Source organism: Mytilinidion resinicola (genome assembly GCF_010093595.1).
Source record: "Mytilinidion resinicola strain CBS 304.34 unplaced genomic scaffold BDZ99scaffold_5, whole genome shotgun sequence".
Classification (NCBI taxonomy): Eukaryota; Fungi; Ascomycota; class Dothideomycetes; order Mytilinidiales; family Mytilinidiaceae; genus Mytilinidion; species Mytilinidion resinicola.
In genome coordinates this window covers 268,122-280,621 of record NW_022985441.1, presented here as the reverse complement: position 1 = coordinate 280,621, position 12,500 = coordinate 268,122, and the positions used below count along the sequence as shown (strand labels likewise).

Below are 12,500 nucleotides of genomic sequence, written 5' to 3'. Positions count from 1 at the left end.
ATAGAAGCTATCTGTTCCGATAGCTACGACGTTATCGGCCGTAATACCCATAATACTCGAGGCATCGCTCGTTCAGACCTCTATGATCTACCAAGCTTTCCAAATACTGTTCTTGTGTGCAATGAATACCCGAAGTGAAGATCATGCTCGTTATGCTTCCACTGTCGTGTCTCCAGTAAAGAATGAGCCCCTGACACCCTGCAAACCAAATGCCCCCTACATCTCTCTTCACGGGCTCTAACAAGAATGATACTCCTCATCCTCACCCCCCTCTCCAATCTCCACCTCCCCCTTTCCCTCCCCGTCGCCGCTCCCCTTTTCCTTTTCCACCCTCTTCACCCCCAACACCCTCCCTACTAATCCCCTCCGCCTCTCCAACACCCCCTCCAGCTCCACAGCCGTCAACCGCGCACACTCCTCCCGCGCCGCCTTCTTCCCAAACACATGCCTCGCCGTCGCGACCACCCCATGCTCGCCCCCGACCCCTACACTCCCGGGGAACAAACTACTCACCGTCCACAGCCCCGGCGCCAGCTCACTCGCCTCGGCCCACCGATACACCGGCTGCGGTAAGCCCAGCTCTGCGGCAAGTGCCAGCACCCGCGCCGCCGAACCTCCACTCGCCCCGCCCGCAGACAGCTGCACTGCATCCTCCGACGACGCAGCCGCTTTCCGCTTCCTCGCGGCCGCGGGCTCGTGCACCGCGGGCAGCTGCCCCTTCTCTCTCAGCCAGAGCACAGCCTCTTTCGCAGCAGCCGCACGCGCCGCTTTCTTGGATGAATGGAGGACGCCGCGCCCGCCGAACGGCGCGCCGGGCCGATGGCTCTCCAGCGCCAGCTCGGCGGAGAAGCAGGTCCCCGTTCTGAACTCGGCGAAGACGGACGCGGGGAGCTTGGCGCCCTGGCAGAACTCCGTGAGGATGCCTATGTAGTTTTCCTGTGGCTCGTCCGGTTCAGTGGGGGTAGTGGTAGAGGAGGAGGGGAGAGTGGGGGTCGGGGTGCGTTTTTTGGTAGCTTTGGACGGGGTGGCCAGCGTGCCGGCGGCTTCGAGGGCGGCGATGAGGCCGAGGCCGAGGGTCGCGGCGGCTTCTTTGGCTTCTTTCTTGGAGGTGCAGACGCCGGTGGTGGTGAGGCTGTGGGCTTGGCCCCCGGCGTGCAGGGTGAGGGTGCAGGACCAGGCGGGGAGAGAGGCGTCGCCGTCGAAGGAGAAGGCGGGCTGCAGGATGGCGAGCGCCTGGCAGCGCTGGAAGAAGAGCTGGGTGTTTACGGAGGAGCGGGTGGAGATGGGGATGGGTTGGGGCACCGCCGCCGCGGAGCCTGGTTGAGGGTTGGATTTCGGGGTGGATTGGGCGCGGGATGCGGCGGCGGCGGCGACGGCGGCTTCGTGCTGTTTCTCGAAGTCGTCGATGCTGAGGAGGTTCTGGAGGAGGGCTGGAGTGCCGGGGACTGAGCCCCTGCGTGCTGGATCCATGGATGGCGGCGGGGCGCTGGTGGAGTTCTGGCTGCCGAAGGAAGATTGGACCTCCATCTTTTTGTATCTTCCGAAGCCCGGTAGGGGCGAGGTAATCAGGCTTGGTAAGAAAGTAGGATATGAATGAGTGTTGGTGCCTACGCTGGTGTATGTATGAGGCTGGAACCTGGACTGAGAAGAAGGCTGAGGTGGGGTGCTGGTTTGATCTGCATCACCCGGGGTAAGAAAGACGGCAGGTCCTCCATGTTTGTGCGGAGCGGGCCGAGCGTGGAAACACGGGAGGCACCGGGCGTCTTACGCCTAGTCATGGCAGAGCTGGGAGCTGTTTGACGGTGGATGGAGTAAATGGTGGTGGATTGTAAGTTGGATCGAGGGTATGGGCTAATCAGATGCCCTATCCGTCACGCCTACTATTTCAAGGATGACAATAGCATACGGGAGGACCTGAGGCGGCGATAGGCAAGCGTACACGAGCACAGATATAGTGTGTATGCCTTGATACTCATCAACCAGGCTGTCTCGGTGGTGCACCTGTCTACCACTGCTTGAAGTGCTTCAACAAGTTTCCACATAGCCTAGACTAACGAGCTTTCATCCCGCATAGAGTTCTGAAAATGCATTGAAGCAGCCCAAGCAGCGGCATTCACGCGTGGAGTGCCACCTTTTTCATTCCCCGCGTGCCAGGCTATCACACGGATAGAAGCGACCGTTCGTCACAGCAGGCCGTGTTGAAGGGAATACTCGGTGAAATACTCCCAAAGTTCCAAGCAACGTCACATAGAGAAACAAGTGAAGCCACTTGAACTCTGTATTGGCTACTATCTGCCTCTGCTTTTGCTCCAAAATCAAGTTTTCCCCGGATTACAAGTGCTTTTACAGTGACACGCAATCTGATCTCAGATCATTGAACCCTTCTCATGATTGCATCTCCATAGTCTCACCCCCGCAAGATCATTCCCTAGCTCCAATCTAGTTCCACGCCCGTTACTCACCTGAAAACTCAGCCCACTAGAAACCTCACCCCAAACACGATCTCCTCCTCCCGAAATACTCCACCTTTCGCACCTCTCACCTGTCTAACTGCCTCTCCAGCTGTCGGCGCCACGTTCCACGGACCTGCCTTCGCATAAGTGATGACGCAGTCCTGGCTCAGCAACGCCGGGTCAAAAGGCGCGTAGTCAGTGATGGACTGGACGCTAGTTCTCCGAGTCGAGACTTGTGTCTGAGGCGGTGGTGGCGGTTTGGATATTTCGGTGGCCTCCCCTATCTCCTTTTCCATTCCTTCTGCCTGTGCGGGAATGGTGAATCCCATATCCTGGGGCGTCGTGGGGTTCGAGGGAGCTGATGAGAGCGGCGAGTGTGGATGTGTTTGCAGCCTAGGTAGATGGGTACCGCTCTTCTCTTTCTCTTTCCCGTTCACGTGCGCAGTAGGAGAGAATTGCATATCCACCGGCGTCGAGACATGCGATGGACCTGACGACAGTGTCGAGTCATCACTTCCAAGCGACTCGCGGGCCTTTGGAACCAAACGGCTAGGTACTGAAGTCGGTGTGTTAATCAGTGGGCTGGGAAGAAGTGTTGGGCCATAAGCCGTTGGATTTGGAGCGCTGCTGATCCTAGGTCTGACTTGGATAGTGTCTTGAGGATTGGGATTCCTCATTCGGCGCACCGCACTAGCCCTGGCTTCGGTCTGCACGTTCCCATGATCCAGATTTGGGACATTTGATTGAGCAGTGATGTTGGTACTGCCACTCAGCTGCCTGGATGATATATTTTGTCTCTGATTAGATTGCTGTAGCGGATTGCCGACCGTCTGGGTTGGGGGCTGCAAGACACGCATACCAATAGACAGACCTGGTTGCTGCAGAGAAGTCCCCCTCCCCTGGTCGGTTTGCTGGAGAGAAGTGCGCATCGTTTGGCTTGATTCCTGCACGAGACCAGGATCAATCGGTTCGGGCAATCGTGGTACGATAGTGCCCCATCTTTGACCAGGTTGCTGCAATGGAAAGCCCGCTGCCTGGTTCAATTGCTGTATGAAGTCACCATCATCAGGCCCATCCAATTGCCGTAGAGAACCAGACGGCTGTACGAAGCCTTGCATCCCCTCCATTGTGTTTTTACGCTTCTTTGATTCGGCATCACGCTTGCGTCGATCCCGGGCTGCAGCTATTTCAATGGCGGACACCCCAGGCACTACCGGGTTAGACAACTCGAGAAACTTTTGGAGATCTTCACTGGAGCCATCTAGTTGCCATGGAGAACTAGATTTCTGAACGGCATGCTGAACCCCACGCATCATGTCTCTCCGCTCCTCCGAATTCGCAGTTTGCTTGTAAAAGTCTTGAGGCAACTGGCTCTGCCCTTCGAGAAGCTCTCGGAGCATTAGATCCTCAGAAGAACCATCCATTTGGCGTTGAAAACGTGACCGGTTTCCGAAGGCTTGAATATCTGGTATCAAGGTGCTCTGCGTCTTCGATTGTGCAGCCCGCTTGAGCAAGCCCTCTACTCCTGCTGCTTCCAAAGCACTGTCGCGTCGCGACGGCTTCGTGGATTCAAGCCATTCAAGCGCTGAATCCTCCGTCATTAGTTGATCAGACGCGTCGAGAGAGTTGGCACCACTTAGATCGAACTGCTGAGTTGAAGCGCCCAGTCTCTGTTTTGGTAGAGCTCCTGGTATTTGAAGTGGTGGAGCTGCTAGTCCCTGATACGTCTGCTGGGGTATACCGCCACTGCTCCGGCCAAAGGGCGCTGTCGTGCCCCATGCGTATGAGTGCGTCTGCTGCGGTGAAACCCCTACTCCCTCATGGGCCTGAGGTGCTGGACCTCCACCGCTTTGGGCCATCAGTCCCCACATGTTCTGACCTGTCCGCTGCGGAATAGCTCCATATCCTTGATAGGTCTGATATGGCGAAAAGCCACCGTTCTGCGGAGCTGTGACTGCTAAACCCCACATATCCTGGCTCGTCTGCTGCGCAACATTCCTAACCACTTGGTCCATCTTCGCGGACTCAGCCGGCGGAATATCCGAACTTTGTCTTGCTTGAATTTGCGACAGCAAGTGCGTGGGTGTTGGCACCACCCCGGTGGCAGGCTTAGCGGGTTTGGAATATCGACCTTTTGCGTTTTTCAACGGAGAAGATGATGGAGGAGGGGTTGCGGGATCGTTATTTGAGCCTCGTGGAGCACCGCTGCGTTTCGCCGAGGGATCCACATAGGCACCAAAGCCAGGAGTCTCCGATCTCTGGATTCGCGACGAACGACGAGGAGGTGGAGGCGGTTTGGTCGGGGACGTGTTCGGCATATGCAACGGAAGACGGTAGCCTGTCGTCAGGAACTTGTCTACTACGGTCCTCTGGCCTGCTCTGATGACCACACGGTGGAGAACAACGCTTTTTCGAGGAGCTGAACTGTAGGCGAATAGGTTTGTTGCAGTTCTGGCGCCGAAAGGCATTCCGGAGAGGCCGAGTGGCAGTCCAGAAGGGTTTGAAAGGGGGTTGGTGAACGATGGCAACTGGATCCGCGGCTCGAAAGGATCGTTCTCGATGAAAATCTTTCCATCTTTGCGATCGGACCTGGCCGTAGATGGTAACGTTAATTCTGGGATTGCGGTAGGACTTGCGATCCCAATGAAGACGCCTCGGCGAGAAATAGCAAGTGAAGAAGGTGGTGTAGCTGGAATTAGCAAAGGAGTGATTGGCTCCACCGTCGGTCTAGCCATGCTGATTCTCTCCGAAACTCGTTGCCGTTTGTTGTTTCTGCCATCTGATGTAGGAAGCGAGCTACGCCTACGCTTGTTTGGACTACTTGAGGCAAAGAAAGAGGCAGGAGCCAAAGGAGGGGGCATGAGGTCCACAGAACTTGCCGGCTGGGCTGAACTGTTCCGTCCAGATCGGAGCGACATGTTGAGGGGTGGATTTGTGAGAGAAGAGCGACGATATGAAGAAGCTCTGGCAGGTTCGGGACCTTCAACCGACTGAGAGGCAACCGCCCCTTTACTGCCCAATGTCCCCATTCGCATTTGTCCTCGTCTATGGCGGCCATCCTCATCAGGGCTCGGGTAGTAGTCGCTAAAGGATGACGATGGCAGAAAGCCGCGCAGGAACGATGGTGGTGAACCTTCTTTGTCTGGATGAAGGCCTGGGGTCTGAATAATGTGATTAGATGACAAGATCTGCGTAGACTGGGCTTGCTCCGGTGTTGGATCTGCCTGGGTATCTGGTTGAATGGGGTCTAGTACAGTCTCATCCACTACGCCCTGCTTAACCTTTATCTCAATCTCCCGGCCTTCAGCAAGAGACTTGAATTTATCGTCTTTGAATCGAGTAGGTTCCTGTATGTAATGAGCAACGTTGGAATTTTTGTGCCCTTGTCCGACCGAAATGATAACCTAGAACAAGGTCAGTCCGGAGCTTCTTAATCCGCAAGCATATAGTATAGAGAGGCCATATACATCAATCACGCCAAACTTTGGTCCTCCGGGTTTTTGCATAGCCTCCACTGCACTCGGCATCTTCATGTTCGCCAAACTCTCTAGGTAATCCCCTGACGGAGGTCTGTCGCCACGCTTGTTATATCCGAGGATGTTAGCCTCAGCCAACAACGCTGCCCCAATCTGGCTCCAGCGCTCTTCCGTCGTGACACTGCTCAAAGCCTTTGACTTCTTGATGGTTCCTCGCAGCGAGCCATCGGCTTCTTGTCCAGGCGGGACTATAACCCAGGGCCGCTCCATCAAGTAGTGGAACCGCTCGCCTGAAAAGACAGCGCCGATCGGGCAGGTGTACATATGACGGTCTCGGCCAGGGATGAATCCAGAATTGGCAAAGACACCGTTGAAGAAGACGTCGATTTTGATATCTCGGTTTGTATGCTTGACAGGTGCCATTGGGTCGAAGAGGAAAGTCTCAGGGCTGATGTAGACCTGGAGACACAGTGCTTGCGGAGACAGCACGGTGTCGGGGGAAGCCGCGGGAATGCTATTGATAGATTGCCTGCTACGTGTAGTGATCGAGACAGGTCTAGCATCGTCTTGTGGCCCGTCCTTGTCTTTATCTCCTTTACTGTCCCCTTCGCACGAAGCTGGCGACATCAATATCGTCTTCACGGTGTTACTCCAACGCCGTTCTGAGGCTCGTGTGGTATGAATCTCTTGACCAAGGCCGTCCCCGAATAGGCCAGCGCCGGCGTGGACCATAAGGAACGGCATGTTGCCATGCTTCCCCAGAAAGTGGACGCGGCCACCATCCTCTCCATTGTCTAGCGGAACGCCTACGACAGTCTCCGCTAGTATTCGCCCTTCGCGTAGCACTTTCTCCGCCTTATCAGCGTACTGATTTGACACCGGCCCTTTGCGTGTGGTCGGTTCCGGGGTGGTGGCAGCCCTGAGGCTAGCGGCGCAGAGTTGGACGTTCGCTTTGACGCAGTGATAGCGTGGCATGGTGTCGGACAGGAGGAGCGTGTAAGGAGCGACAGAAGAGGCCTATGGCCGGTGGAAGGAAGGACGATGACGCTCGCGTGGTGTTGAAGAGTGTGGAAGTAGCGCGGAGGGCCGGTTGTTGTCGAAAGTCTAAGGTGAGGTCGTGGGCTCTCGCACCTTCCTTGAGACGAAATGGAGGAAACCCAACCCAGTCAATGCATTATCTCGTGCCAGTGATGATCTTGATTCCCGGCCATAGCTTGGTAACGCGTACGGAGATGCTCTCAATGCCCGTCTTCTACTCTATCTGCAAGACCTCAGAAATGATAAACAGACCTTGACGTCATCGGAGATAGAAGCACCGCGTCGGGCACCAACAGGAGATGTGGCTCTACGGCAGAACGGTATTAGGACCCGAGAGCGGGCAGGCAGCAAGCATGAGCGCAGAAGTCAGTGGCATGAGAAAAATTTGGCCGAATTCGAATCTCTTCCTTTTCGTGATGCTGTGGAAAAACGAGCGAGCGCCACGGCTTTACAAATGGCATCTGAGGTCTCTGCTCTAATTGAATAAAGGCACTGCAGCATAGCATCATCTCACCGCGCTCCTCACCCCAAAGAATTAAAAAAAATAACATCCAAGGAGCAAAACACCACCCTCCTCGGTGGAGGGTGTAGAAAGACTTTAATATTTTCTCCGTGCCCAAGCCATGCTCTCCAAACAGAGCTACATGCCGTAAGGACAATTCCCGAAAGTACTGGGGTCCACATTTAAACCACCCAGCCAGTGCTCACTGGGGGGCTCGAATGCGGTCCTGGTGGTCAGACGAGTTGGCGGCGTCGGTCGGTTCGATTGGCTCGGTGCTCACTCGGAGGGGGAGGAGGCCAATTGAGCTGCTGGTCGAGTTAGTTGGATGGTCCTCAAAATGTTCGAAATATATAGAGGTACTCACCTCACCTCAAATAATAAAATCATCTTACCTTACAGGAGTCATTTAGTTGGCCGGATAGATTTATTCCATCTTACCATACATAATAAGTTCATCTTATCCAGCTCACCTTACTGTACTTCGCAACGTGGTGGTCGGAGTGTATAGTCACGTGACCATAATTGAGGGGAGAAACATCGCGAAATATTATTATACCTTCTCTCGTTATAAGAAACGGAGCACTTACTACGGACTGAAAGAAACAAACCCTTCAAGCCTTGAGAATTGAGACTTCCGACGGCCAAGAGAAAACTTCTTTCTGTATCTAGGAAATAGAGTTTCTCACGGTCGTAGAGGATGGAGCTCCCAAACTTTTCTTTTAGGGAATAGAGCCATTTACCGTTCAAAACCATCCGGTCACCACGGTGTCTCATCGGCATAGTTCTCTACCAGCCAGAGCACGCTAGAAAGCGCGTTCAAGATTTAAAGAAATCAAAACTAGCCATCATCACATGGCTCAAAGATTCATACCAGACCTCCATAACCATAAATTCATCAAGCCGAGCTCTCATGTCATCACGATACGAACCCTCCTCTCACCCATTCGTGATAATCCCAATAGGCGGTCCCTCAACACTCTCCCCCAACTCCCCAATCGTCTGCTCATACACCCTACCTATCGCCATCTCCCACTCGTCCTCCTCATCCCCTTCCCCTTCGCCCCATCTACCTTCCCCATCCTCCTCAGTATCCACATCCACATCCATAGCCCCATCATCAACATCCGTCTCCTCCCCCCCACCACCATGCCGCCTCGCCATCACCTCCACAACCACCACCCTCGTCCGCTCCACCAAACTCTTCATCCGAATCTTCTCCGTCGTGCTAACCCCCCTCGCCGCAATCCCCGGCAACACCTCCCCAGTCTCCGGATCCCTTCCAACCAGCAGCGCCGCAAACGCCTGGTCCAGCTTCTCCAGCAGCCCAAACATGCTCCCCGGCGCCGCGGGGAACGACGGCAGGAACTCCGTGAGCAGCAGCGCGATGCTCAGCAAGTACGGGATCTGGAAACTCGCTGCGAACGATCCGCATTAGTTCAGCTCGCCCCAACAACAGCAGCAGCATAACAAGCCACGGAAAACTCGTAGCTAGGAATGGGGAGGGCAGGAGGGTGGCGTACGCGTCGCAGACACCCACACCACATCGACTAAATCATTCAGATCCCGCGCCGCGCTGCGGAAGCTGTGGTACCCCTTGACTCGGCCCGCCAGCTCGTCGGTGAAGGCGCGCTTCGCCCATCGCCGCTGCACGAGGAGGAGCGTGGCGTCGACGTAGTGGATGAACTCGGATTCTTTGGTGCCGCCGCGTTTGAGCGGCTGGGCGCGGGGGTGGGGGAGCGGGGAGTGGAGGGTGGAGGAGGCGGCGATGGAGGAGGCGGGGGGTGTGAGGGGTTGCTGGGATAGGAAGCCGGACATTTTTTTGGGGTGTGCGCGGTTGGTGATGAGGGATGAGGGAGTTCTGAGTAGATGCTGGTGGCGGTTCAAGGTGGGTAGAGCTTATTGGTACGTTGGTATGGTTGCTGGGGGTGATGCACAAACGTGTTCGTCATCGCACATGTATGCAGCTGTAAAGGCAGGGAGAGTAAGAGGGGACCAAGGCGAGGAGGGAGGTCATGGAGAACGTCACGATGGTTCATGAAAGAAAGGTGGGACGTCAAGATTTCTTGGCAATATTCATGCGTGAGATCGGACGACTAATCCAGAAGCGGTTAACTATCCATGTTTATAGTTTCTCCGGAACCTGAAAGAGATTTTATTTGTAGTCAGGAGATTATCTAGATCAAGGCCTGCGTTTGAAGACCATGTGTGTAATGCAAGTCACGGGTCATAAGGTATCTCGTAATTGTGAGAGCAGGCATCAAGCCGCTTGTTTGAAATTCTCTCTAAAGAAACGCTAGAACCTAACAGCAAATTGGGGGTATGATCGTGAGAGACACATGTTTGCGCCCAGAGCTGCGCGATTTGCAGGGAGACGTGCTGCAGGCTCTGTGTATGCTACATATACAACCACCTCTCCTTTGTACGCAACACCACTTGTATCGAGTCATGCGCATGCTTATGGATAAGCAACTATCGCACACCCTGCTGGTCGCGCCACCCGAAAAGGACTCAAGATAGACAATCAATTGTGAAAATGGTACTTTTCGAGGCATCGATGCCTCCATCACACCAATCACCAGTTATTGTGGCTGCCGTGACCGAAGTGACCGTTCGCCATCTTCGTCGTATATTCCACAAGCTCGGCGGCCTCCTTCTCACGCTGGGCCTCAATCTCGGCATACTCTCGACGCCCGGCGCGTCGTTGCTTGATGCAACAGAACACGATGCCCAGAAGGCAGAGGACAGCGACACCGGCTGCGGAGGCGACGATAGCGAATTGGGCGGTTTTCGAGAGGGCCTTCCAGCGGCCGGTAACACCATGTGGGGTCGTGATTTCCTTGATGGCTTTCGATTGGCCCCTGTGCTGTGTTAGTGAAGGTATTATGGGGTGTTCAGATTGTTGGGACTTACTCGGTAACTTTGATGCTCTCCCAGCTGCCGGTCATGTCGCCATACGCGTACTCCTTGCCAGAAGTGAAATCTTGGACGTAGATTTCCGCGACTGTCATGGTGTAGGGGCCATCGCCATAGTTTGTAAGCCCGCCAGCCCATTCGATGGTACCGTTACTATTGTCCGGGTCACCACCGGCCCAGATACCGAGGCGGACGTTCATTGGCGTCTGGGGGAAGTTCTTGCCACCGAGCGCATCACTATAGTTCAGCGTGCGTACGGACTTGTCGTCAATCCACCACTCAATCGCGTCCTTGGTCCAGTGGACGGTGTAGTTGTGGAACTGGTCCTGGGGCTTGTCGACGGGATAATAGATAGCGCGATCGTAGGAAGTAGTGTTGCCTTTGCCAAAGTAGTTGGTCTCAACGTGGGTGTGGTTGCCGCCAATGAATTCCCAATCGACTTCGTCAAGATCATCGGACTCGAGAACGATACTGGAGATGACACCCTGGCCGGGGGCAGCTCTCATGATAACGGAGACAACACCAAAGAAGATGTAGAACTTGGACTGGATGGTAGGCGAGTCGTGGCGTTCGTTGATGGTGAATTCGCCGCCGGCTGGGGTGTACTTGACTTTGCCATTGGTAGCATTCCAGATGCTGGAGTCGGCGGTGGTGGTGTTCCACAGGAAGGTGGCATTGCTTCCCAGGGCGGGATTAGTAGGGCAGCCGGTGGAGTTGAGCGGATTGCAGGCGGTCCAGGTCTGGGCGAAGGCGGCAGGCAGCAAGGCTGCGACGAGGGCTAAGTAGAGCATAGCGAGAGGGCGTAGATAGGCGGAAAGGACTATTAAGGAGTGTGGGGGCTGCGCGTATTCCAGACACGCGCTGAGATTCAATTGCTAAAGGAGAGACTGTGCAGCGCGAGGCTACTGTAAAGAGCGACTGTGAGAGAGCGTGGTGAGTGCGGTGAAGGGGAGAAAGCGGCGGATGGGCGAAGATGGATGGCTATCATCGTCAGGGGGGCACTATGCCCATTCCCGACGCGCGGGAACACCAGGGCGAGTTTCAAAACAGAGCGCGATAATAGGGTCATCAAGGCGGTGCAGCGTGGACGAGACATGGTGGTTGTGATGCTTGGATTGAAGTGTAACTACGCAAATGTGCATTTCGGCGAGGAATGCTCGCGGCTGATGTTGTTGAAGTCATGCTCGTGTCCGGCTGCATGTGCTCTGCAAATGCTTTGGGCCTAGCGGCTGGGCGAGCTGAAATGCCAGCCAACATGCAACATGAAACATGCAGCATGCCAACGGGGCCCTCGAAACGGCGTCAACATGTTGGCCAGATGGCGCCCTGGGACTGCCGCCGGGCGCCGCAACACGGCCAGCTCACACTGGAGGCCCACACATTCGGCGCTTTTCACTGCCATCCGCCATCCACTATCCACGATTCACCGTCTGTGCCGACATAGGGCTGAGACCAGCATCTTCGCGCCCGCGTCCTCGCTCCAGCAGCCGGCCAGGCCAGGCGGCCCTATCACACGCACTGCTCGTTTGGAGGCCAACACTTGCACGAGTCGATCAAGAGAAGGCTATCGCGTGTGGGACTCGCTCAGAGACCCGCGTCCTCGGGCTTCTGTTGTACAACACGCCAGTGCAGGCGAGCTCGCCGGCGGCTTCCAGGCTTCGTTCCCCTCAACTTCAGCTGAAAGTCTTGCTCTTGGCCCAGCACTCCCGGCTCCTTCACGCCCTCATAGGCCCCAGACAATGTGGAGGCTGTCGATGCAATGGTTCCCTGGCCGTTGGCTCCACCACTCGGGCGCGGTGCAGCCGCCCGCCTGATGAGCGGCCGCTGGGGGCTGCATAGCGTGGCGGGGATTGGTGTTGTGCCGTCGCGGCTCGCCAATCACGCCGCTGCAGCCACCATTTACGCGCCTCCTCGCACGACTCCCACCAGACAGCGTCTCTCTCGCTCCCCATCCAGCCGTCATGCTGCAGCTCTACCCGCCCTCCCTTGCTGCTGGTGTGCGCCCACCGCTGCGAGAGAGCGGGCGTCCGTTTCATCGGGACGCGTGCTGAGGCATTCGGCGAGATATAGCCCTGCGTGTAGCCGCCTGCGTTGTCCTCCACCTGCCATCTGCACCCT

At 55.8% G+C, this 12,500-nt stretch overlaps 4 protein-coding genes across 4 annotated transcripts; all 4 read right to left on the bottom strand.

Annotated features, from left to right (window-relative positions):
* Positions 1-237: 237 nt before the first annotated feature.
* Positions 238-1,620, bottom strand: BDZ99DRAFT_496000 (uncharacterized protein; the record flags this gene model as incomplete). The annotated part of the gene is made up of 1 exon (XM_033723416.1): positions 238-1,620. Exon 1 carries the CDS (start codon positions 1,525-1,527, stop codon positions 238-240), a length of 1,290 nt encoding a protein of 429 aa, XP_033579811.1. The 5' UTR covers positions 1,528-1,620.
* Positions 1,621-2,020: 400 nt separating this feature from the next.
* BDZ99DRAFT_460206 (uncharacterized protein) lies at positions 2,021-3,740 on the bottom strand. The gene has a single exon (XM_033719334.1). The coding sequence runs from the start codon at positions 3,380-3,382 to the stop codon at positions 2,471-2,473; it is 912 nt and encodes a 303-aa protein (XP_033579810.1). The 5' UTR covers positions 3,383-3,740; the 3' UTR covers positions 2,021-2,470.
* Positions 3,741-7,671: 3,931 nt separating this feature from the next.
* BDZ99DRAFT_517155 (uncharacterized protein) lies at positions 7,672-9,284 on the bottom strand (the record flags this gene model as incomplete). Its single annotated transcript, XM_033725145.1, has 3 exons — positions 7,672-7,777; positions 8,410-8,884; positions 8,990-9,284. 3 exons carry the CDS (start codon positions 9,282-9,284, stop codon positions 7,672-7,674), a joined length of 876 nt encoding a protein of 291 aa, XP_033579809.1.
* Positions 9,285-9,747: 463 nt separating this feature from the next.
* BDZ99DRAFT_411145 (extracellular cell wall glucanase Crf1) lies at positions 9,748-11,318 on the bottom strand. The gene is made up of 2 exons (XM_033716610.1): positions 10,380-11,318; positions 9,748-10,327 (listed from the first exon to the last, which is right to left on the bottom strand). The coding sequence occupies exons 1-2, from the start codon at positions 11,171-11,173 to the stop codon at positions 10,042-10,044; spliced, it is 1,080 nt and encodes a 359-aa protein (XP_033579808.1). The 5' UTR covers positions 11,174-11,318; the 3' UTR covers positions 9,748-10,041.
* Between the last annotated feature and the right edge of the window lie 1,182 nt (positions 11,319-12,500).